This window comes from Haliotis cracherodii, unplaced genomic scaffold (genome assembly GCF_022045235.1).
Source record: "Haliotis cracherodii isolate W230 unplaced genomic scaffold, xgHalCrac1.p SCAF_15, whole genome shotgun sequence".
In the NCBI taxonomy this organism is placed as follows: domain Eukaryota; kingdom Metazoa; phylum Mollusca; class Gastropoda; order Lepetellida; family Haliotidae; genus Haliotis; species Haliotis cracherodii.
In genome coordinates this window covers 13,312,959-13,340,323 of record NW_027266270.1, presented here as the reverse complement: position 1 = coordinate 13,340,323, position 27,365 = coordinate 13,312,959, and the positions used below count along the sequence as shown (strand labels likewise).

Sequence of the window (27,365 nt, the reverse complement as noted above, 5' to 3'; positions counted from 1 at the left end):
AAGTGCATTCTTCCACTCATGCAGTCTCAGCCATTTAACTTAGCTCTAGCCTCAGCTAAACATGCCTTTCCTCATTAGGATTCGGTTGCTTCATGTGACGGAATCAGACGTTCAGATCTAGACCTCCTCGAAATATCAAAGTGTTCAAAACGATTGCTGTCACGATTTTAACTTTCGATTCAGAATGTCAGTAGCAAAAGCACATATTTTTTTACATATGATCCCGGGAGGCCCAGTCGAATTTGAGTTTTTACATGTATAAAAAAGCTAGATAATGAGTTTTAAAGGCGGTGACTTTGTAAGGATCCGATTAAAGACTCCAACCTGTAATAAGTCTTCAGTGCGTGTTAGTGATCGTGACAGCCACTTGTATGTATATCTCTATATACATCTATTTATATGGATATACACGGCGGCTACGTATTCGTGTGTTTGAAGCAGTGCTACTTATTCATTGCCATAACTTCTGAATTCAAATGAATAACATGAATTCACGCTATATTCTGGCGTTATTCACCACACACATATCAACATTATTGAGTTGTTGACTCGGCACCATTTTATAAGTATTAACAGTTCGCTGTATAGGGTCATATAACTGTGAGTTGACTGTAGTATTAATAAGTGTTTTATTCTATAGGAAGACATTCCTTTGATATTTATTGAATGTAGAATATCGCTTGTGTCTTGATTGCATTTTATTCCTGCTACAAGTCACACTTGACCTGCATGTGGTTCGTTGGTGGGTTGTCATTTGATTAAAGCGTCTGTTTGTCCCGTCGAATGCCTTGGTGTGCTTCCTCAATTGAGTAGATCAGTGACATCTATCCTAGGTATTCCATCCATGATATGTCTGGAATATAGTAAATGGCGGCGTATAAGACATACCCTCACAAAAAATGTTTCCGGATATGAGAGGAAAAAAATATTTGTCTTTTTTAATTTTAATAAACGGGGGATAGGATAGGTCTTCAGCAACCCATGCTTGCCATAAAAGGCGACTATGCTTGTCGTAAGAGCCGACTAACGGGATCGGGTTGTCAGGCTCGCTGACTTGGTTGATACATGTCATTGTATCCCATTTGCGTGGATCGATGCACATGATGCCAATCACTGGATTGTTTTGTCCAGACTTGATTATTTACAGTCCGCCGTCATATAGCTAGCATATTGCTGAGTGCGGCATTAAACAACAAACAAACAAACACAAACAAAAGATAGACAGACAGACCAGCATGGGTTGCAAGGAACTAATTCTTTTCAACAAAAAAACAAAAAACCCACAAAATACAATTGTATTGTTGTCACCTTTTCCGAATAGAAATGGTGTGCTTTGGACACATTCTTCTGAGTGTGTGTGTATGTGTGTGAGAGAGAGAGACCCTCTTATGAATAAAATGTTATTTTTCAATTCCATGTCAACATCACTATCAGTGATTCAAGAGGCCACTTGCAATTTAACAACATAATGACTTTCATATAAATAAATAAATGATTGACATTGCTATTTATTTTTATTTTTACGTCGACCGACCATGTGTGGAAAAGCTGGAATAAATCCTTGAAACAACATTTAAAAAGTGTGGCTAATAAAAAAGTAGGTGTGACCACAGTTGGTTGAGAAGATATTCCCTGATGAAGGAATAATTGGGGCTGGTCATTCTCCGAGAGTCAACTTTTTATACACGATTGTACATGGAGACTAAATATTTCTTTTCTGAACATTTATCGAGATATATTTACTTTTGCTTAGTCCCCCGTCGAATAACAAATGGCCCCCTCCCGTACTGAATGTTGACCTGTTATCTCTTGCCGAAAAATAAATCACACATTTTAAATTTTATTGATCATTGCGATGCACGACATCCGCCAAAATATTGAATAGTGTTATTAAACAGTTCCTGATCCCCTTTGACCTAGTGATAAATCCTCGGTTACAGCAGATCGATATGTTTGAATACACATTAACATAACATATCAAAAATGTGTCTTTGATACGACTTGGAGACATGACACATTAGAGTTTAACCATGGGCGTTTACCTCTCGTCCTGGGTTGGAGGCAAGTTTGTTCATACATATTGTGACAGTTGTTGCATGTATTGAAAACTCACACAATACAGATTTTGACTAGGCCACATCGACAGCACGATAAGCTTGTGTAATTTCCTCGGTGTTTGTAACTTAATCACGATCTGCGTTGCCGTCACAATACACAGGAAACGGGGCACACGTGATCGGGTGCACAAATTACGAAAGGCCCATCCTCTCTGCGTTAACCTGCTGTACTACAACATGCTATGTAAATGAATCGATGTGGGCAAACAAGAGAATCTACACAGTCTTGTGTGTGCGTGTGTGTGTGCCCACGGGCGTTCGAGTGTGTGTTTATGTAACGCCGCACTCAACAATATTCCAGCTAAACATAGTCGGCCTGTAAATAATGCAGTCTAGACCAGACAAAGCAGTGATTGATATTATGAGGAACGATCCAAACCGTCGGGGTGTTATGACAATGGGGCGGTATGGTAGCCTTGTGGTTAAAGCGTTCGCTCGTCACACCGAAGGTCTGTGCTCAATTCAAAACATGTGTACCAAGTGTTAAGCTCAATTCTGGTGTTCCCCGCCGTGATATAGCTAGAATATTGCTAAAAGCAATGCTCACTCAGGAAGACATTGTATCGACCAATTGACCTTGCCTGACCACCCTTTCCATTGAATCCCCTCGACACACCAGCATGGGTTGCATGGAACTAATTATCATTAATAAAAAAAATAAAACCCACAAAAAAACAATTTTATTGTTATCACCTCTTCCGAATAGAAATGGTGTGCTTTAGACACATTCTTCTGTGTGTGTATGTTTGCGTGCGTGTGTGTGTTTGTGTGTGTGTGAGAGAGAGAGATTATGTGTGTGAAGTCGATAAGAATTGTAACATTTTATTTTGTAATTTGTTGTGAATCCAGGTGACAGTTGGGCCCAAGTAACTTTTTCTAATAAAAAATAAATGGGTCGGAGTGTCGGACTCGGTAACCGGGTAGCTACTTGCGTGTCGTCCACCCTGATGGTAGGGATCGTTCCTAATTTATTTACAGACCGCCGACAGTACTGCTAGAACTACCATCACAACTACCACAACCAGAACTACTACAACTACTGCTGCTAGAACTACTACCACCACTACCCCTACTTCTACAACTACTACCACTGCTAGAACTACTACCACCACTACCCCTACTACTACTACTACTACTACTACTACTACTACTACTACCACTACTACTATGCTTGTCGTAAGAGGCGACTAACGGGATTGGGTGGTCAGGCTCGCTGACGTGGCTTATGCATGTCCTCGATCCCAATTACGTGGATCGATGCTCATGATGTCAATCACTGGATTGTCTGGTCCATACTCGATTACTTACAGACCGCCGTCATGTAGCTGGAATATTGCTGAGTGCGGCGTTAAACAACAATTAAACCACCGGATCTTTATTTACTGATCGAATGCAGGAATCGCGAACGTAGGTGTGTTACAGTCATTGTGTAAAATGACTGAACTTTTCACGTAGGAAATATACAAACGCGAAAATATTGCAGACATGTTATAATTATTGTTCCATTTATTATATCATGACAAGGAATTGCCAACATTTTTATGCTCCATTTCATCACCCAGTGACTGAAAATGAGATTATTGAAAGGAAACGAAAGTCAATGTATATTTTTTTATTTATTTTGCCTATTGCTCCCGGCATAATTAGTCAAAGACAATGTTTTTAAGCCCTATTAAATTTGTAATAATTTTTAGTTAATCTGACGAAAATATAATTGTAAATCTACTGAAATATTTCGGCATTTTGTAAACCGCCTTAGTGAACATTTCAGTCTATTTACAAATTGACTAATTTAATTTATCAACAACACGAACTCTACTACAGTGCACAAAAGGGAGCATTTATTGTAAATACGTTCGGCATACAACAGTTTGAAACATGCCTATTATTGACTAATTATACGATTGAGAACTGGTAATACTATTATAAATATTTTATACCAATGGATAATGATTTAATTTCACCATGCAACCGTAACGTGTTATATAACTTATCTTGTTGGCTTTTGCTAGAATATATATCCTTCACTGACATGTATGTTATAATTATAACCGGTGGTAAGGGTTATGGGTCTGTAGGACATAGATGGGTGTGGTAAGTTACTGGCTGGGGTGGGGATGGAGGGTATGGCTACATGGTGTGAGGATGGGGGGAGGGGGGAAGGAAGGTATATTTACAAGGTTGAATTTGTGTTAACGATCTTTACAGGGTTGAGTAGCAGTGGAAGCTGTGTAACGTGTACATTGTGTTGACGTTCCTGAAAAATGGGGGCACGGGTGACCCAGTCGTCTAAGGCGTAGCCATTCGCTGTGCAGAGTTGCGCTCCTTGGAACGCCAGAAACCTATGATTGTGGGTTCGAAACCCGGTACGCCCCGATTATGTTTCTAGGTTTGTCAGCAACATACCCGTGCCCGTGGGTTTCACCGAAGTGGTAAACGTCTGAGACCTGCATCACTTCGGGCTTTCCTCCCACATTAAGCTGACACGCCGTGATATAACTGGAATATTGTTAAAAGCGGCGTTAAACCCAACTCACTCACTCAATCCTGTAAAATGGCAGTGTAATTGTTTAACCAGGATTGCAACTGTATTTATTGTTTCTGATGAGATTCAGTAGACGTTCATTGAATTGTGTGCCGACAGAGATTGGTTGTTAGGGGTACTATGTAGTACTATTTGGTGTTAGAAGTGATGAAGAAGTTGTTACATTTAGATATTCGAATTATCTGTAAACTTCCGGAATAGCATAGATGGATGTCAAACGTTATAGAAACATATTCAGGGATCTTCTAGTGACACTAGACTGGTTTGACACTGTGTAGAATGTGGTGGAAACTGGTTAGGCTATAAAAATGGGGTAGGCGCATGCTTGTATCATCTCATATTTCATCCCGCATTTCATCAAGACCAGCTTTTGTATGACGATTAATGATCACCCCGTATTCCCGGAAGTGTGACCACTATTGCGGATAGGTGAATATTATTATCACTGAACTTGTTGATAGACATCACGACTGCCATCATATTTTGTATTTGATGCTGCCACTGAATATTGTACTACCACTCTTTTGTGTATTGCCGTTGTAATTGCTGCGCAGTACTATGTGTTGAATTGTTCATTTTACAATACACTTGTCGATTGTATACCATTTGTTGTTGGTTGGCTTCACAAGGAATTCTTATACGTTCAAATTTCTGGCTTAACATGTAGTTTCAATTGGGAATTAACACGTAACATTACTTACTGGGTCGAAAAGCGATGGAGGTTTTGTAACGTGTTATTTGTGTTAACGTTCCATACAGGGCATCTTGCAGTGGAGGTTGTGTAACGTGTTAATCGTGTTAACCTTCTCTACTTGGTGGATTATCAACGTTAACTGCTTTTATTATTAATTACTGACGTTGGTTTAATTCTTAAACAGCAACCAAAGAACAGTACACTGTATCCGTGCATAGAGTTCTGTCATCCTGTATTTGTAACAAGATTGAAATCAATAAATATTCTTATTTTAGCAAATTATGAGTGAGTTAGTGAGCTTTACGCCGCTTTTGGGGGGACACCACAAATGGGCTTCACACATTGTACCCATGTCGGGAACCGAATCCGGGTCATCAGCGTGACGAGCGAACGCTTTAACCACTAGGCTACCCGACCGCCCCAGCAATTGATGAGATCACATCGAAAAATACACGTTATTCTATCTAATGTTTGCATAATGAATTTACTAAAATGGTTCATAATTTACCTTCGCAAAGTTCTTTGCCAAGAAAAATACGAAAGTCAGTTAAATTCAAGATATCGGGGATATGATTCCGGAAATCAGCACTAACATAAAGATATCAACATGTTTCTGATATGAAGTGCATTCCGTATTCAGTCACATAATTCAGTTCAAGAACATTTACATATCTTACGTTGGCGTTATTCGTGTATGTTGGATAGTTATTATATGTGGGAAATATTGGTTTATTTTCCGATGTTTAATAAATCATCTATCCTCTTTGTCCAGTGTCTATTGTACAGGGTAAAACACGCTTCCGAAGTTTCGGTTGAAAATCTAAACCCTCGGGGCTATTCAACCCCGAAGATGTACTTTTCAACCAAACCGAGAAGTGTTTTCTCTGACCATCGAAACAACATCTATTAATATTTGTCTATTATGCATAACAATGCGTTACGACAGTCTAAGGAAACGCTCGTAAAATATATCTGGCTAAGCGATAAATATGGCACCTTCTGAAGAACCATCTTTTCGACGAGGTTTGTGGTCTAACACCACGCCTCCTGTGTGCTTCCTTGAAAATGGAAAGAAAATAGAGCAGGACAATTTGCCAGTCATCAACAAGGTGCCAAAACGCTCTTTTGATCACAAAGTAATAGTGAGAGAGTGAAACAAATATGCATGAAAGTGTCGCTGTCACATTTTTGACACCTCAAAACATAAGATATTTACACTGTTCAAAGTATTATCCAGCCCATAAAGGTACAGTATACATGTAAGTTAAAAAGTAAATGACGACAATAAAACATCAGATGAAAACACAGATGAAGATACTACCACTGATGAACTGCTCATGTAGTTGGGACTCGTGAAGATCCGGGGTAGAATAGGTCTTCAGCAACCATATGCTTGTTGTTAAAGGCGTCTGCGCTTGTAAGAGGTCGGATCGGATGGTCAGGCTCGCTGACTTGGTTGATGCATGTCATCGATCCGAATTGAATGGATTGATGCTCATGATATCAATCACTGGATTGTTTGGTCCAGACTCGATTATTTACAGACCGCCGTCATATAGCTGGAATATTGCTGAGTGCGGCGTTAAACAACAAACCAACAAACCATTCATGTAGTTGGACAAGATTTCAGCAAAGTTAACTTAATACGTAAATGTCCCCGCAGTGTGCCTGCAGGGTTCAAATGTCACCCTCTTGTAATTGTGGCGAAATGATCATAGAATTAATTCAAGGCGTATTTTAAATATATTTGATTTTTTATAATACATAAACTACATACATATATGTATATATAAACATAAATAGTTCCACTTCGGACTCAGTTTCAGCTGACTAAAACATTACTTATTAGATTGAGGGAGCGTGATATGAAGATGCCATTGCGAGAACAAGGGACGAGGCGAAACTTTAAAACAAGACAATACGACATGCCAAACACACAAGTGGGTGTAGTGAGAATCTACCGTTTTGAATACTGAATAAAAGCGTTAAACCCTTTCCGTGCTTATAGGAAATATCTGCTAAAAGCACAGCACATTGCCCTTATCCGACTATTCCAAAAGCATGGGTTCATGAAACACTATCAAACACCAAATCTAACAAATGCTGACAATGAGCAGGTGTATGTGGCGCCATATTGAAGCTTGAACAAATTCTGGCAATCTCGAAAGCAACCAAACATGCATAAACTGCGTGACTTGGAGATCGCGAGAACGGGAGATTCGGGAAATCTCGTACTCTGGTGTTTTAGTATGGCGACAACGTACGTGGAGAAGTTCATAATGTATTGTAAGTAGGAGCATATTAGCAATACCGTATTCGACGTAATAAGCGCCTGCTCTAATAAGCGCCCACGACGATATTTGTTAATATATTGGCTAGTGAACAATCCCAGCTAGCTCCCCTTCCAATTGATCAATGTACACATTTATCTTTCAACTCTGTTTTTCCCCCACCAAAATACTATTCTAATAAGAGCCCCCAATTTCTAATTTTGATGGCGCCCTGAGCGCTTATTACGTCGAGTACGGTATGTCTGCTCTGTAGGCACTTGGAGACACTAAAATGATTTGTAGGTGAAATGTTTGGTAGTGCGGTGGACGGGGATGAAAATATATACACATGCACAAAAGTTAAGCGCCACCCACCATATTTGTGAGCTGTTACTTTTGGCACTAAATGATGACTATTATAACGAGATGTACGATTGTTATAAGCCGTATATGTAAACCTCATGTGATGCAAAAGTTGTTACCGAAGACCAGAAATTGAAGGATTAAAAACATTAAAAACCTTTTTTGTCATGTAACTGTCATGATATCAGCAGACAATATCAGGTGTCACATAGACACCCTAGTGAGTGCAGAGTCTATTGCAAGACAGAAACGTCAGTAACGTGTGTATGATCCACGGACATTGACCACAGCTTCAACCCTACGCCTCATACTCATTATATTACAAGTCGTTGAATGCTTCTCTGAGGCAAACGGATCCATTCTTCATGAAGTGCGGCTTCAAGTCCAGCGAGATTTTGAACTGGGGTATCACGATTTCTGATTTTCCGGCCAAGAATGTCCCACAGATGCTCAATCGGAATCCGGACTACAGGCCGGCCAAGGAAGAGTGGCAATAGCTTCTTGAGGCAAATAAGCCCAAACTACCCGAGATCTGTGTGGTCTAACATTGTCGTCCATGTAAACAGTTCTTGTCTGAAGAGGATGGTTGTCAAAATGAGGGACTACCACTGCACGAAGAACGGCATCTTGGTATTGTTGGCCATTCAGGTTTCCACGAATTGTCACCAGCGGAAGTTTTCAGCCTAAGGAAACACAACCCCATATCATGACAGACCCCCGCCACATGCTAAGGTCTTCTGGATGTTCCTTGGTTCAAAACGAGTCTTACGTTGCCTCCAAACCCGCATTCGACCATCAACAGTTCGTAGCAGCATTCAACACTCGTCAGACCAATCCTCCTTCTCCAGTTGGCCACGTGCACGTTCCATCGACTACGGGCACGACACCATGTCCGACGATTCCGCATGTGCCTCTCAGTCAGTTTTATTGGTCTTCTGGCGTTGTAATCAGCCACTCTGAGGCGACGCTTACGGTCATCGTCGGGAGTCTCTGATGGGTTATCCACTGCAGTCTTAAAGCTGTTGAAGTGGATTTCGTCTGACTATCCTGAAAAGACGTCTATCCTCTCTGTTAGAGGTCCTACTTGGCTTACCAGACCTATACCTGTCATTGACATCATTGGTCTGACCATGTTTGACAATCAAACGAGTGATAACACTGTGATGACGACCCATTTGTCTTGCAATGGCCCTGCATGACATGTCAGCATTTTTCATGCCTATCACTTGCCATCTTTCAGCGTTCGTTAACTTTCTCCTCACCAAGGCTGATATTCAACCTCTATTGGAAGGAAAATCTCACACAGGAGCAAAATGCAACCACGTGTCTGAAACTTGAATTTCACTATTTATAGGGTAGGGGAACTGTAGCAACACGTAGAGCACGCTTTCCTTGTGGTATCTGGACAAATTTGGGCTCATGAAACCATGGAAGCCTAATTCAGTCATACATCAACATATTTCGAATTTCTGATTCCCACACGTGAAATCAAGAGACTATGAATATGGTTGCGCTTAACTTTTGTGCATGTGTATATATTGCTGCTGCTACACATTTTGACATCATGGTATTGCATTTTATAAATGTAAACCAAATCCTGTGTATTCCAATATAATTTGTAAATAATTCATCGATCTCGTATGGTTGTTCAGTGATTGCACTGTTTAGTTGAACGTACCGATTTCTTGGTTAACAGTCGCGTTCAAATTTGGGAATCGATACGCAAGAATTTAAAAAAAACTACTTTGTAATGAATTAAACGTAGTTTATATATATCTTATAGTTGCTCAGCTGTAGTTTATTACATGAACAAAATCCAATGTAAGTGCAATATTACTTTATTTCCTATATCTTATCAGAAATACAAGTAAACTGAAGAAATCAATTTCCGCTACAAATATTAAAAAAGCTATTGACAGTACATATATGACTGATATCTACTGCAATATAATTAATTGAGCGAGATGAATATTCAAACCTATAATCACGGATAAAAACTAAAAGTAAAAATATAAAACGTAGATGAGAGAACCAATAGAACCATAAACGTAACTATTAACTCTATGCAATGTGTATCAAACAAATATATAAAGCAACGATATAATAGCATGCTAATAAGAGTAACAAATATGTAAAGCAACTAAATAATAACATTGTAATAGAACTATAACAGATCTGTGTAGCAAAAATAAAATAAAATAAAATTAACAGGTTTTTAACGTAAAACTATCATAACAATACAATAGAACTATCAATCCAGTCGATCTGTTGTCTTCTGATCTCTTCTCAAACCTTTCAGGGTTCATCTTGAAACCACCAGTGACGTTCATTCTGCTGTGTGCAGTCCACAATCTACTCCACAAACTGCTCCAAATCTACACTGCAAATTAGCGGATGTCTGCCGCACTGTATAATTCCTACCTTCTATCGGAAGTGTTTTAACCCCAAATCTATCGCGGTACAGCCGTGAACCAAACACTAAAACTTAATGTTACTTTCAAAGATTTTTATCAGTTTAGGTTAATCCTTTTGAAACATCTGCAGGATATTTTGCCCCATTTATTAAAAAAGTGGATGTCTTGCATGTCATTGTACATGTAAATGGCAGAAATATTTCGAAATATAGACCAGAGGCCATCCTTAGCAGTTGGCAATTGACACAAATAATAAGAACACAGAGATGTTCAATGACAATTCATGGAAAAATTCTATTTCTGTAGAAATGAGTGGACAGAGAGCTTCTAGGGTGTAAGACCCGGGTTGCATCGTGAGACTTGTAGCTGAAATAAATAAATAAATGACGTCAAGTTAACAATTTAATGTTTGCTGTTTAAAATATTTATGCTGTTTGTTTGCTACGTTAATGTTTTTGGTGTTTCTATGCAGTTTCGTCTGGACATCAATTGTACCTAACGTATGTTTAACTAAACGGGATGTTAAGAGGTATCTGTAACTCTGAGGGATTTCGACGCGGAATTAAAATATGATTGTATATACAAGTACACATACCATGTTCATGATGATTTGTTGTGATTTGGTGCTTAATAAACCATGAAAATCATTCACACATAGTGGAAAATCCAGAAGAGTTCTGTTCTCAGAATCCAATAAAATCAGATAACAGGCCATTAAACAATTTGTCTTTGACCTTAATATGCATTTAAACAACAAGCTACCCTCTGTCTGTCTTGAGTGAGTGAGTGAGTATGGTTTTACGCCACTTTTAGCAATATTCCAGCAATATCACGGGGGGACACTAGAAATGGGCTTCACACATTGTATCCATGTCGGGAATCGAACCCCGGTCTTCGGCGTGACGAGCGAACACATTCAACACTAGGCTACCCGACCGCTTCTTGTCTATCTTGACAAGTGGTTTGTTCTGTCGGCAGTTTAAACATTTAGAGAATAACATTGTATGTGTTTGACAAGTTTCTTTTTGTTTTTGAGTAAAGGACAACAAGCTATTGTCACACCTGTCCAATCCTTCGTAATAACATATTGTGGTTATTGCTTGTGTTATTCATGACTACGTAGCAGGTAAAAAAGTCAATGAATTCTTACCGTGTCTATTGAACCAACAAATGCTGCGGATGTGTTTGATGAGTTGTCGCCTCCGACCTGTAGACCACACTCCATGATGTTAGCGTTGGAGGCTGTTTTATGTAGAAATATAGAAACATATCACTCAAAGCCAACATGGCAAACTTAGCAGTCGGATATAATCAGAATGGCATTTATACATTAATTGTATTGCGGTGATATTTCTTTATGTATTGATAATATATGTACTGACAATAAAGATGTAACATCAAATAATGGTATTTCATCACCACGCTTGCCCATATATTTTGGGCGTACTTAATATATTCAATTCATATGCTAGAATGTTTAGCTATTTAAGAACAACACTTTTGTAAACATATTCATATTGGAGTCGAAACTATGTAATGTTTCGCGCTGTTTATGTTAAAAGACATTACCCATGACTTTTGACATGTAGGTTAATCTGCCAGACTCTACCACTCCTGACAACTCTCGTCCGTTGTAGCCAACATTAACTGTCTTCCAGTCAGACCCTGACATGCCCTGAAATACAGATACATATATTACGGTAAGGAACCACCCATTTGATATTCTGGGGAAGTTGTGTGTGTGCTTGCATGCGTGTGCGCGCGCGTGTATGTGAGTGTGAGTGCGAGTGTGAGTGTGAGTGTGAGTGAGTGAGATTCAACCGGAATAGTTTTTTTGTCAACGTATTTCAGTGTATTATAACCCCACTCTGTTATGACAGACACCTGGACCAGATTGTCACGTAGGCTTTGTTTTGAGTCTGATAAGAGTAACGAGACTCCAACATCAGACGTCCAGTCAACGTACACCACTGAGCAAGAGACATTCTGTGCGAAGTTACTTATGGAGATTGTGACGTCACTTCCTATGGTAGCGAATGGATTCAGGGTGTGTATTTGGGAAATAGGGAAATATAATAGACTGGGTGTTTGAGGATGTTTGAATAGAGTCGACTGACAATTGTTTAGAGGACCAACAACACATTATGCTTCAGATAATCCAGCATGCGCATCATGCGGGAAGCCAAAACACTGTAAGTCCCCAAGATCCCCAGTTAGGTGGTCTAGCTTTGGTTGCCAGTGGTATATAACCTAGTTTTATTTTCTACTACCTAATCTACTGAAATATTCTTTCTTTTAATTGTGAACTGGTTTGTTTTATACCTAAACTGAGATACATGAGACTGTTTTACTGTCCTTTGTCGACAGGCATTTTATAATAATTAACTTTTCATCGCAATATTGCTGCAATATTGCCGATGCGATGTAAAACGTTAACTCACTCATTCACTCACTAATCCAACATGTCCTTGAAGGATTTGTATTCCAAGACTATGCATTCTACCTTGACTGAACCCAAGCAAACGTACACACCTGGGTAAAAATCGTCATCTTGGTGACATCCCCATACCAGGACCATACACTGAACTGTATTCCTTGATCTTCTATCGTGATCAGCAAACTGTTGCCCTTCTTGCAGTCACTGCTGCTCATCAGAATACGTCTCCCAGAAACTGCTTGTGCCTCCCTGAAACGGAGCTTGACAGAAACGGGAGTGTTGATTGTCATCTTGATGTCGAGGTACATGCGGCTGGTGGAGACTAGTGTTGCAATTTCGGAGTTGATGCTCACGTTAGTGGCACGCAGCCAGGGCAGAGGGGTCCGTGAGTCCAAGTCATGAGTAATTGCACAGCCTGAAAAACAAGTTTGTAGACTTTGTACATAAAAGAAAGTATTTACCAGCAGATGTTATGTTAGAGCATGTGTGTGTAAAACTTGAAATCAGTGTTACAGACAATTTGTCCAGGCTTTCTGACAAACTTGTCATTACTGACATGTGACACTGACCTCCACCCACCATATGTGACATGGCTACGCGAGGACAGACGTGGACATCTGTGAACATTATCATTGATTCGTGAATATAGCTTTTTGAATACATTGCCCCAATCTAGTTGTTGCTACGTTTCTTTTCATGAGTAACAAAACGCTTGAGAAAACACCTGAAGCTTTTCTTTTGATTGACGTATCAATGCTTACTTAATACCATGATTGAATAACTTACCTCTTTGGTCTATGCAGCCACACTCAGCAATGTCGAATACAGTCCCTGATCTACAAGAGCCTGACTTCCACCCAATGCTTTCAACAAAGGTGTTGTAGATTCCTGCTGTTCCGGACCAGTCAGGGCGTTTCTGACATACTTCTTTAAGCAAAATGATTGCTATACTTAGTCTTTAGGTAATGCATGCATAACTGACTTTGTGAAATTTCCTTCAAAGCGGGCAAATGGTCTCTTTGCGCCTCTTAATACGCTTTATATAAAAAACCAGTGGATTTAAGTATATTATCATTTCATATTCTACAGTCATCTAAGGCTAAAAGTATCTCGAGGTATATGTATTTATGTAACTAAGAGGTGGAATGGGGGTATCGGAGTGTTTAAATCTCACCTCTGCAACTGTAAGTATTCGGACATAAATCATCGCAGTAGTAGTTGGCGCGGCATCCGTGACCAGGGAAGAAGCTGAATCCCTGGGGACAACATTTGGCCACGGATTTCATCCCATCACACAGCCAGTAGGATCTGCAGCTTCCTTCCAACTTATAGCTGGCTGCACACGACCCCGTGCACCGTTCTGGATTGGGAGGGTACCAAAATTAGCACAAACAGTTAACACTTTTAATATGGGAAAGAAGATACCCACAAAATCATAGTTCATATAAGTATATGACGACTTCCTTCTTAAATGTTAACAGTTGATGATTCAACATGTAGAGTAATTGTCTCCTTGTAAATGGTGAAAAACTTGTGCCTGATATCATATAATGATAATAAACAAAAGAAATAACAGAGTCCTTAGGCAGTGTACTTGCCGTAGCACTAGAAAGAACGAGGGAGTGTCGTGGAAAGGTCGTAGGTCAAAATATACCAAAGAACGTATAACATTATATTCAACATGCCGCATACTTCCTGCGTTTCAAATGTCATGATACTCACAGAAATGGCTAAATAAAAGACAGAATTTATATTTCGATATGGCTGCCGTGGCGGCCATGTTTAAAATCAGATAAGAATTCTGTTTAACATTGTTAGGGACACCACACCTTGGATTATTCTTGTAAAGAGTCAGCTTTAAGGCCTTGTAATTTCAGAGGGTGATGTTAAGAATACATACGGTAAAGACTGGAGTTAACCTCATAAGATATTCAGTCAGGCAGCCTCAAAGTTGCTTATGATTTTGACCGTTTCGTTATTATTGTTACACACATTTCAATTATTGCACCCAACATTATACGCGTGTATATATATTTCTATGTGTAAATGTTGCATATCAAGCAAAATGTAAGTGATAAAAGAAACGTTTTAAATATGCAGGTCCATACCAAGAGGACATGAAACCTTCCATGATTCATCGCACTGGAACGTGACTTGGTTCCAGTAGAAACCGAAGGGGCAGCTTCTGTAGACTCCGATGACATTACCGCTGGGGTTGAAGAAACACTGAACGTACTTGTCACAGTCACTTGGATGATAGCGATACCCAACATCATTCTGCCGTTGTAGATTGTCGCATAAGTGTTGACTGGCATCTGGTATGTGATATTTCATTAAAAAAATTAAAAAGTGCTCAAAAGTACCAGTCAGTAGCATAAAGACGATCTACATAGTATATATTCCATACCTACCAATTGAACGCATATAACGCTTAAAAGGCAAATTGTAATGGTTCTTATCTGAAAGCATTTATTTCGTAGGTTTACAGTTCATTCTATGCACTGATTAAATATTTAAAAAAATCTGAAAGTGTTGTTTTAAACAGTGTTTGCATGTACCCGAATAATGTGACAGAAATCTATACTAAGGTTAAAATATTTGATTAAGCAGTTTCTGATAACATAAGTCAGCTGAACAACCGCCATATCACGACATCTCCGGGTATACATGTTATATCTACTGGATATGATCCACACACGCGTCAACGTTCACCAAATAGTATTGACGATGTCATCGCATCATATAGAGCAGAGGTTGTATATATTGAGGGAGAGTGTATGACCAACGCCGACCACCATACAATGGCACAGCTGTATTTTAAATTATCCAACACCCTAGGAAAGGCAGATTCGCGTGTCAGCATGTCATAATAATTTATCATTTTGGTGAAGGTACAGGGTATTCATTTCCTTGATGTTACAATTAATTATAATTTTTTCTTTTGATATGAAATGATATTTCGAGGGAAAAAGTGACATCAATGAATATGTAAATAGATATTGTAGCATTACTGAAAGAAACAACATAAAGAGAAAATGGATTGATTTGAGATAAGGTATGCTGCCGTATTTATTATATACTTCAGTGTGAAAGAGTTTTCTGAAGTTGAGAAAAGTATTATATTCATTGCGATGAACCTAACACTTGGTATATCACTGCAGTGAACATAACACTTGGTATTTCACTGCAGTGAACCTAACACTTGGTATATCACTGCAGTGAACCTAACACTTGGTATATCACTGCAGTGAACCTAACACTTGGTATATCACTGCAGTGAACATAACACTTGATATTTCACTGCAGTGAACCTAACACTTGATATTTCACTGCAGTGAACATAACACTTTGACGGAACTATTGCCATACAAGAGTTTACTCCCTGCAAATTGTCTCACTTTTTCGTAAGTGTCAGGCCTGTACACAAACTTCCTTTTTATGTTAGTTTTACATGGACAAGGTAAAATAGTGACAGGTGGTGATGTATGGAGTAAGGTGCTTGAAAAGGTTTCGTTACAAACTGTACATTTCTCATGTAACGCGTCAATCGAGACTGTTCGTTTCGCAAAACGCCATTTTTGTTACTTGACCAGCGTGTATTCCTTTGTTTCCAGTAGCGGTCTCGTAGCTTGCAATAATATTTTTGTTGAGTTGATTTTGTAAATAATCATATCCAAATGTATGATAAAGAGGTTTTGTGACCTCAAATATTGTTTATATTTTTTAAGATTTTGCAAACTTGGAATTACTTTTTAAGACGCATTACAAGGGTTGGTGAAAACAATTAATTTTCTGGCAGAAAAAGGTGCATAACAAATAGGACATTCCATGTCTGTTGAAATGTCATGTTTCTCTCATTGAGTGACGACAGTTATTGAAATCACTTTAGACCAGACAATCCATTGATTTACGTCATGAGCATCGATATACGAAATTGGGCCAGCGAATATGACCACCTGATACCGATAGTCGCCTCTTATGACAAGTCTTTGTTGCTGAAGACCAGTTTTTACCCAGGTCATCACAGATATTACAATTCGTTCACTACTGAGAGAAAGACTATGAGGAGAATTGAAGTATCTGCCATGATCATATATATACTACCATATGTAGCAAACTAGTATTGTACATATTAAAAAAATCAGTTATGTTAGATGCAGTCAGAAGTTGCAAGGAAAAGGAGTTACACTATTCATAATTCATTATAGTTTTTAGTAATAGTAATAGTTAATAGTAAACAATAATAATTTCTTATTATTGCAATATAAAACCTCATTCCCTGTTCATATGAAACGGTATATTAATTAAGGACGTGTTATAATTGATTAATTAAGCATACTTTCGCATTATCATTAACTATCTTCTGTATAACCATGTTTGACAATTGCGATTGCCAAAAAAGATTTATACGATACTTGTACACATGTACTCACTTGGGCAAGGTGTTAGAGGACAAAGCCTTCCGACTGATTCTGTCGCAGGCCCAAGTTGGCTACAGTTGCGGCCATTGTTGGCAGGTAATGGGTTGTTACATGTTCTAACTCTGGTCACTGTTCTCGTGTACGATGTACCACAGGTACCTGTACATGGAACGCCACTCCATTCCGTCCACAGTGAGTAACGAAATTTGATTTTGATGTTTTACAGTGGCTTCATATCAATTTGATTGTGAGAGAAAATACACTAAATATCTCGACGCTTTTCTCAAGAAAAATTGAGGATAATGGTTAGGTTTGGTTTTGGTGACATAAAGGGTAAGCATGTCCTGCCGTACCGGTAGCAACCGGGTAGAATCCGTCGGTCATACAATTTGCATAAAAGAAATTCTTACTATAAGATTCTTGATTCAAATCATATGTCTACAAAACAAACTATGATGTATAAAGTCTCACATTTACTCATTTTCACTTACTAGGACATAGAACGAGCCCACAGGAAACTTCTTGAGTCTCGCTGAGTGGCCCCAGACAGTTCAAGCCACCAAACTGAGGGGGGAGGCAGATCCGAGTTCTCCTCACTGTCTTGGTAGCTGTCTGTCCACACGTCGCACCACACGCCGGGTTGTCCCATTGTCCCCACTGTGTGAAGGTGCCGTTGACTACAAGGACATAAGTAAAATGATGAACCGTTTGAGTCCACAGGAACGCATACACATAAACCAACAATTTTCATCCTATATTGTTTAGGCTACAACATCATATCAGACAAATTTACGATATTGTCATTATTGTAGGAGAATATGGTCATAAACAAACTGTCTTCCTGCGGGCTTGGAATACTTACTTGGACAATTAGGAAGATTATAGCTTATCGTCACGGAAAACAGTTGTAGTATTAACAGTGTACAACTATGTTTTCGGCAAAGGCAAATTTGAACTGAACAACAACTCGGCTCATAGGATTAATTTGCTCTGAGTTATCTTAGTTAACATTATTTTGACCTCGACAACAAAAGTAATCCTAGAATTCAATGGTTATTAGGGACAGGTGAACAGAAATATTGCTTATACATGTACCGTAAATCCTGAAGTAAACATGATATAGTACTACTCTCATAACGGGTTTATCCAGGGCAATCAGATAAAACACAGGGAAAGAGTGAGTGAGTGAGTTTGATTTTACGCCGCACTTAGCAATATAACAGCAATATCACGGCGGGGAACACCAGAAATGGGCTTCACACATTGTATCCATGTCGGGAATCGAACCCGGGTCCTCGGCGTGACGAGCGAAGGCTTTAACCACTAGGCTACTCGACCGCTCCCACAGGGAAAGATATCGAACATGCCGACAATGTTTATAACATACTAATCAAAACGAAAGAACATAAAAAATAGACAATGTTTACCCCCCAACATAGGCTGCCAACACAAAAGTGGTTTACAGTTTAGGATGATTCAATATACCAAGCAATACAGTCCATATGACCATTAATTGTTTCACTTATTAATAAACGCCTGTCATCGCATGTTTGTTTGTTGTTTAAGGCCGCTCTCAGCAATATTCCAGCTATATGACGGCGGTCAGAAATATTCGAGTCTGGACCAGACAATCTAGTGATTGACATCATGAGCATCGATTCACGCAATTTAGGCGATCGCATGTGCCTTAGTCCAGGATATATAAAAAGCTAAAAGAACAAAAATCAAAGATATAGTCAACTGTCATACAAATTAAGCTACCATATAACGAGTCAAAGGGTCTGATGATATTATTTCTCAATGCTATGCAGCTTTTTTTTTATTTTATATTTGTCGTCCTACTTTGATGATTGGACATGGAAATAATTGGCTGGCAATAAGTAATGTCATGTAGACATGTACATATTGCAGTTTACGGCATGACACTGTTGTCTGTTCGTGTTTATTGGTATGTTGAACCACGTTACCCTGAAAACATCAAGCTTAATCCAGGTAATTAACACTTGTTGTTGGCCATTGAAACCAATTAAAAAAGCCGTAAATACCTGAAGTTAAAGTTGACGACCGAATATCGCAACAAGTGACAAAAATGATGTCTGATGCAAAACCCTATTTTGACCATATGTTCCCGTGTTTTGTTTCACATGTAAACATATAACTTGCTTTTCCGTTTGTGAAGGATGTCATCGGTGGGGCAGGATACGCTCACCTTTTTTAACGTGAACACCTGGTATCATTACTTTTTGACAGTGATTCATAAACACATAATTATTATTCAATCGGAATGGTTTTAAAACAATTCATGTATTTATGTGTATTACCTTAAGCAGAAATCGATTATGGTACACACATATATATATATCAAGCCTTAGAAATTCGTTTGGAATTTCCTTCTACATTTTAAAAACACTACTGTTCAAAGCATCAACACAACTCAATCACTCACACAAATTTACAACTACTCAGATGATTTCCTATATTACATACTCTTCCAAGTTAACTTTGTTGTTTGCTTTTTTGCTTAGGCCACATTCGAATTATTCCAGCTATTTGACCTATTCTAATCTTGAAATCATACGAATCGAAACTTATATTAGTGAGTGAGTTGGGTTTAACGCTGCTTTGAACACTATTCACGCCGTGTCAGCTTGATGTGGGAGGAAGGCCCGAAGTGGTTCAGGTCTTGGGCGTTTTTCACTTTGGTTTAACCGGTATGGTGCTGACAAAACCTAGAAACCGGGCGAACCGGGATTCCAACCCACAATCATAGGCTCCTGGCATACTTAAGGGACGCAACTCTGTCCAGGAAATTGCGGCGCCTTAGACGACAAGGCCACTCGTGGCCCCTCGAAACTGAGTAACCCTGTTGACGACAAATAGATACCAAAACAAAGGTCATGTAGAATATGCATCTGAAATCCCTAAAATCCCGAAAAACACACAGAAGCCGCAAAGCCCATAAATGAAACTAAATGTGTCTGTTGCTGTATGTAAATGTGTCCCGATCGCGAGTACCTGGACAACGAGGCACATCACACATCCTGGACACCGCTTCCTGTAAGAGCCCTGTACACGGGAGTCCTCCATTTTGAGGGGTTGGTGCAATGCAGGATCTTGACCTCCGACCTGTAGTCTGAACATTTACTCCACAGGTGACACGACAGTTATCAAGCTCCCACAAAGACCAGCTTGAGAGGCCTCCGTCCACTAATACAGAACATGAAACATGATAGAGTAGCCCCCCTCATCTTTGTGGTTCAAACAGCATTGTAAACATGTTAACATTATATAAATCATTTGAGACATACATGTTTTTAACCAATGAGTGAGTGAGTTGGGTTTAATGCTGCTGTAAATAATATTCCAGTTATATCATAGAGTGTTAAGACCGTTCTCAAAAATATTCCATCTATATCACCTATTATAGCCTGGAAGTCCTACGAGAGTCGGAACTAGGTGAGTGAGTTGTGTGTTCCTCTGCTGTGAACAGGATTCCAGTTCTATCGCGGCGTTCTAGCGTATCATGAGAAGAAAGCCCACGTAAAGGCATGTCTTAGCTGTTTACCACTTTGAAACCCACGAGCATGGGTATGGTGATTGACAAAGAAACATAATCGGGGCGAACTGGGTTTCCAACCCACGATCATAGGTTTCTGGTATGCCCAAGGGAGGCAACTCTGTCCAGCTGATTGCTCTTCTTAAGACGACTGGGCCAGTTTAACAAATGAAAACAATTTTTGGAAGGAAAGAAACAAAATGCTCTGTTAGTATAAACACAAGTTAACAAGTATATGCTTGTAGATTTCAAAGGACAAGTGCGCATTACATTAGGTTCTTACCTACAGAGGAACATATTCCACTCTTCACATCAAAGGCATTAACAAAAGAGGGGATGTTGTCGAATTCAGTCACTGATCCAACACCTGATGTTATGGCATTCAAGTTTATCTTGAACTGTGTGTAGAGGATTGGCACAGTCTTAAAGAATCCTAAGACGCCCATGGCCTTTACTTGGATTCCAGCAGAGCGGATAGCATTACCAGCAATGACGGTATCCGAAGGAGAACTGCTCAGTGAACCAACGACCACTATCATGTGTTTAGACTTTGATACTTGGTCGGCGACAAGGAGACGTCTTGCTTCACTAATCCCTAAGTTGATATATGCTCCCCCTCCTATTACAGAAAGGGAGTCGATCTGTGTTTTTATTGACAGTGGATCCGAGCTGAGGTCGATTGTTCCAGACACATTACGACCGTAGACCACGACCCCAAATCGGACATTGCTGAAGTTCTGCAATGTTGTGTTGATCTGTTGTTTTAAGAGTTCTTTAATTTTTGGGAACTCAGTTTGGGTAATGATGAAATTGGAACCGTCGAGAACTATCACAACGTCTGCTGCACAGTCTGGAAAGACACAAATACATTTTCAAATTCATTATGGGTCCACTCTCAAGTGTGTGTTGACAAAAAAGGCAAACATTTACTTTGAGGACATTTTCGTACAATGAAGACACATCACTTCCTTCATATGCTTCATGCATCATATGCAATGTAGGACATAGTCATTACAATCTAGCCAAACGTACATGCATATACACTTAAGTAAGTATGATAATTTCATTTGTTTACAAATAAAAGAAACTACATGAAAACATGAGACAATCTTAGTAAGCAGCCCACTCGATAATCGACTATATGAAAACGAAGCCACACTCACTTACTCCTAAAAACGCTCGTGTCCAACTATCTAGGCTAACAAGCAACTGGAAGTTTCTGTACCGCTCCTTCACCAGTCTAGCAGCACTAGAGTGAGTGAGTGAGTGAGTGAGTGAGAATGGTTTTACACCACTTTTAGCAATTTCACGGCAGGGGACACTAGAAATGGGTTCCGCACATTGTACACGTGTGGGGAATCGAACCTGGGTCTTCGGCGTGACGAGCGAACGCTTTAACCACTAGGCTACCCGATCGCCCTTGATGCCATACAGTTATTCACAATTACATGGTAACTTGGAATGATAATAATGCCCTGAACTATACTGAACAACAAAAGTTCCTGTGACATTGGATAAGATTTAGAGCAAAGTTATGCTTTTTACCAAATCTGAAACAATTTCGGTTTGCAACAGACTCCTGTAAGTGTTCAAATGGTTAAATTTGCCATACAGACTTCAGAATATGCATGATTTCATAAAAAAAAAACATGAACATGCAAAAATGTCAATTTACAAATCATCAGCGTGTGTATCCACCTCTGGTTGCGATGTTAGCAACACATCTTCGTATCATGGAATGGACCAGGCGTCGCACAAAGTCCAGTGGGATATCTGTCCATATCTGCTGGAGCATGTTTCGAAGTTCCTTGAGTGTCGGTGGAACACGTAGTTGACGTCGAAGGCGCCGATAAATCTCATCCCAAGTGTGCTCGATTGGTGAGAGATCAGGGGAGCGAGCCGGCCTGGGGATGACATTCACGTTGTTTTGTTGAAGAGAATCCTGAACAAGTTGAGCAATATGAGACCGGGCGTTGTCATGTTGAAAGGTAATGCCTGGTCCATGACGACGCAAAAACGGTAGAACAACAGGGCCGATGATCTCGTCGTGGTAGCGCTGTCCATTGAGATTTCCCTCTACCGCTATCAAACGGGTCCTCTGTCTTGTTGTAATCCCACCCCATACCAATAACGCTGCCGCCCCCGAACCGATCTTCTTCCATGACACAATGATTGACGTAACGTTCACCTGGTCGTCGGCACATTCGAATCCGTCCATCGCTGTGGCTGAGGTGAAAACGAGACTCTTCAGTGGATAGAACTTGTCCCTACTGCATGGCCGTCCAGCGTAGACGCTTTCCGCACCACTGTAGACGTGCATGACGGTGGTTTCCTGTCAAAATGGGACGTCTGGCTGACAATCCCTGCACATCTGAGGCGGCGACGTACGGTTTGTGAAGATATTCTTCGAAGGCCACGGATGCTTTTTGCAGTTACTGTTGCTGGCTGGAATCGATTTCGTAGGTGTGTTGTTCGAATCCAGTTGTCTTGTCGATTACTGGTTACGCGTGGCCTGCCACTTCGAGGATCTTGCAACATCATGTTGACTCGCTCCTGCTTCAAGCATACCAATGGCTCGCAGACCCTCACTTTCAGACAGGCGTTGCTTTTTGTAATGTTGAATAATTGGGTAATTTTGTTGTTTTTCTGAGTGGTTGTTGTCAGCACGATGCTAAACAATGCATATGGAATCCCGTTAACGCACATGTTTTTATACCCATTTTTGGGTAGTGAAATCCATGGGGCTTGCATAAAAGTAAACTTTTGCATGGAATGCATGCTATTCTGTAGCAGTTGCGTTTTTGTGACTTGATTCCATACATGTACTACAATATTGAAAACCAAACTTTACTTGTTTGAAAAATACACTAAAATATTGGTGTCAGAACTTTTTGTTGTTGGTTATATAATAAGAGTCTTAACACATCCGTTGCCTTGACAATTCATATTACTGAAATAAACTTGACTTGATGAACGGAAAGATGATGCCACCATTCTCTTTAGAGTGTTGTAAGTGGAATTTAAATTTATTGTGCTTTATGTGGGACATATGGTCTTTGTTTGTTTGTGGTTTACGCCGCACTGAGTAATGGTACAGCTATATGACGGCGGTCTGTAAATTATCGAGTCTGGACCAGACAATACAGGGACTGACATCATGAGCATCGATCAACTTAAGCAAGGTACGATAACGTGCATCAACCAAATCAGCGATACTGACCACCCGATCCCGTTAGTAACCTTGTACGACCACTTCAAACCCCGATCTTCACGGGTTCCCCTGATCTGAGCAGTTCAGTGTATCGGTATACTTGATTGCCGTTATCTAATACACAATTATACCTGTACATATTTCATGGCTTCCAGGGGACACAGGTCGTCTAAGGCGCCGCAATTCGCGGTGCAGAGTTGCGTCCCTTGGCTACGCCAGAAACCTATGATTGTGGGATGGAATTCCGGTTCGCCCCGGTTATGTTTCTAGGTTTGTCAGCATCATACCCGTGATTGTGCGTGTAAGTGGTAAACGTCTAAGACCTGCACCCCTTCGGGGCATTTCCTCCCACAAGAAACTGACCGGCCGTGATATAACTGGAATATTGTCAAAAGCGACGCTACACCAAACTCGCTTACTCACTCATGGCTTCCAAAACCAAAAACAATTATAACAATATATGATGTAAACTCACTTGTAGGTAGAACATTGAGACTCGCTGATGTGGACACGTCACCGGCACTGAACCTGTAAACACCAGAGTCCACAGGCTGGGCGTTCACTACAACCAGCGTTTGTACCCTGCCTCTGTTGGATATCTGTGTCTTTACAGAATTGAACAGCCGCGTGCTATCTTTGAACCAGCTGCCCGGCATGACATTTGTTTCAGACAGAGTTACTTGGAATGTTGCGGCATATCCTGTTTCTACTGTCTGATTGGTCAAATCGGGGTCTGAAAATATTGCAATATGTTGTCATTTGTCCACTTTATCTGGTACAAATATAATGCTATTGAAAATGTTCATTTCTAACATTCGAAACATAACTAAAACACTTAAAATAGATGTAATTCTCTTGCCCGTTGATTAAAATGTTTTTTCAATAGATTTATAGACCGCCGCCATATCGTTTGAATTTTGCTACGTGCGGCGTTAAACAACAAACAAGTAAACCCACCGCGCGCTGTAATTGAATCATCATAGTTTACTTTGTTAAATGCGCCATGCACTACCAACAAGATAACTGTCAGATATACAGTGCCTTTACGTTTGACATTGATAGCAGCAACTGAAGGTCTATAAAAACAACAAATGGTTCTTATTAAACACTGATCATATTGCTGAATCAAATCACATTAACACTAAGGGGTACAGGTGGCCCAGTTGTTTAAGGCGCCGCTGTGCAGAGTTGCGACCCTTGGGCACGCCAGAAACCTATGATTGTGGGTTCGAATCCCGGTTCGCCCCGATTCTAGGTTTGTCAGCACTATACCCGTGCTCGTGGGTTCCACCGAAGTAGTAAACGTCTGAGACCTGCATCACTTCGGGCTTTCCTCCCACATTAAGCTGACACGCCGTGACATAACTGGAATACCAAGATGAGTGGATGTTCCTGCAGTCGGATGAGCTAGCATCCGTATTGCATTCACTAATGAGTTGATGTCAGAGGATGCAGACATTTTAATATACAAAACAGAGGTCCTTGGGACATCAGGCCCCACTGACTCGAATTTGTGAACCCACCGTCAGCTGCAACCAGTCCATAATTGAACAACGACTTACTTGGGCACGCTGGAAGCCCACAGTTCACATTACGAGTCTCAGTATCATCCCCTATGCAGTTTCTGCCGCCATTCGATGGAGCTGGGTTCAATATTCGAGTGAGTGAATTAGTGAGTGAGTGAGTGAGTGAGGTGTAACTCCGCTTTGAACAGGATTACAGTTACATCACGGCATGATGTTGGAGGAAAGCCCAAAGTAAAGCATGTGAAAACCCTCACTTAGTCTTCGACGTTGTAACTGTGATCAATTTTCTTAAGCAAGCGTCACTTGACACTCTTCCATATGGTATTTATAAAGTTGTGAATATATATAGAATGTTTTTTTATTATCTTTATGATTCTAAGACTAAATACAAAGGGTAACTTACTTGCACAAGCACTCAATCCACAGTTCACTGTGACTGTCTCGGTCAAGGGTCCAGCACAGTTTGCGCCACCACCTGTTCGAGGCGGGTTGTCACACCGTCGGGCCCTGGTCTGAGTCTTTTCTGCGCTACTTCCACATGTGACAGGACAAGTACCAGTCCATTGACCCCATTCAGAAAATCCCCCATTCAGTGCCGTTTCTGTACAAGCAATTACGAATATATATAGAATGTTTTTTTATTATCTTTATGATTCTAAGACTAAATACAAAGGGTAACTTACTTGCACAAGCACTCAATCCACAGCTCTCTCTGATTGTCTCGGTCAAGGGTCCAGCACAGATTGCGCCACCACCTGATGGAGTCAGGTTGTCACAGCGTCGGCTCCTTGTCTGATTCTTTGCTGCGCTACTTCCAAAAAAGTTACAGGACAAGGACCAATCCATTGACCCTTTCAGATAATCCTTCATTCATTTCCGTTATCATATAACCTTTTGTTTGTTGTTTAACGCCGCACAGCGCAATATTCCAACTATATGACGGCGGTCTGTAAATAATCGAGTCTGGAACAGACGATCCACGCAACTGGGATAAGATGACATGCATCAACCAAGTCAGCGAGTCTGACCACCCGATCCCGTTAGTTGCCTCTTACGACAAGCATAGTCGCCTTTTACGGCAAGCATGGGTTTCTGAAGACCTAGGCCACTCCATAGAGTGGAGAGGATCTTACATCTAGTATCAATCCATTGGAAAATATTTTTATCTTTCCGAAAATTCATAAAGCTTATTTGAAATGGAAACATTTGCAAAACGTACATTCCACTTTTCACACAAAGGAATATATACCTCGGACAGACAGGAATCCTCTTGTCGTGACACCATTCAGATTAAAGGTATATTCTCCTTGATCAGAACTTTGAACATTATTCACAACCAGTCTTCGTCCGGTAGCCGTCTTCGTGATGGTATATTTCGAATTGAATGTATCCACACGTACACCATCTTTCAACCAGAAGCCGTCAGCTGCCTCGGTTGGGGTAACCTGCGTCTCAAAAATGGCGTTCTGTCCAATGCTGCTTGTGATGTTAGATAAAGGGGCTGAAAAGACATATTGGGATGCATCTTTGATAAAAACTATTTAGATACACTAAAAATTCTTAATAGATCTTCAAAATCTGCTATCAAAAAGGATGTGTTATTAAATTTGTTTAAAAAATATCCAAACTATCCTGTCGTTATTTACATATCCAACTTTAAATTGGCATTCAAAGATTTTATTATTCAACTTACTGAACACAGTTAACATGGCTTGAGGACTCAAGCTGCCAACGGAATATGTATATGTTCCACCATCTGAGAGTACTACAGAGCCTAAGGCCAGTGACCTCTCTAAACCGTTGGCAGTTTT

General features: G+C 40.1%; 1 protein-coding gene across 1 annotated transcript; it reads right to left on the bottom strand.

The window, feature by feature from the left end:
* Positions 1-9,978: 9,978 nt before the first annotated feature.
* On the bottom strand, positions 9,979-27,349 carry LOC139462299 (uncharacterized). The gene is made up of 14 exons (XM_071243925.1): positions 27,248-27,349; positions 26,804-27,055; positions 25,958-26,155; positions 24,504-24,761; positions 21,101-21,667; positions 20,277-20,468; positions 17,753-17,938; positions 14,949-15,155; positions 14,015-14,200; positions 13,627-13,767; positions 12,936-13,255; positions 11,973-12,078; positions 11,554-11,645; positions 9,979-10,769 (listed from the first exon to the last, which is right to left on the bottom strand). The coding sequence occupies exons 1-14, from the start codon at positions 27,261-27,263 to the stop codon at positions 10,731-10,733; spliced, it is 2,760 nt and encodes a 919-aa protein (XP_071100026.1). The 5' UTR covers positions 27,264-27,349; the 3' UTR covers positions 9,979-10,730.
* Positions 27,350-27,365: the final 16 nt, after the last annotated feature.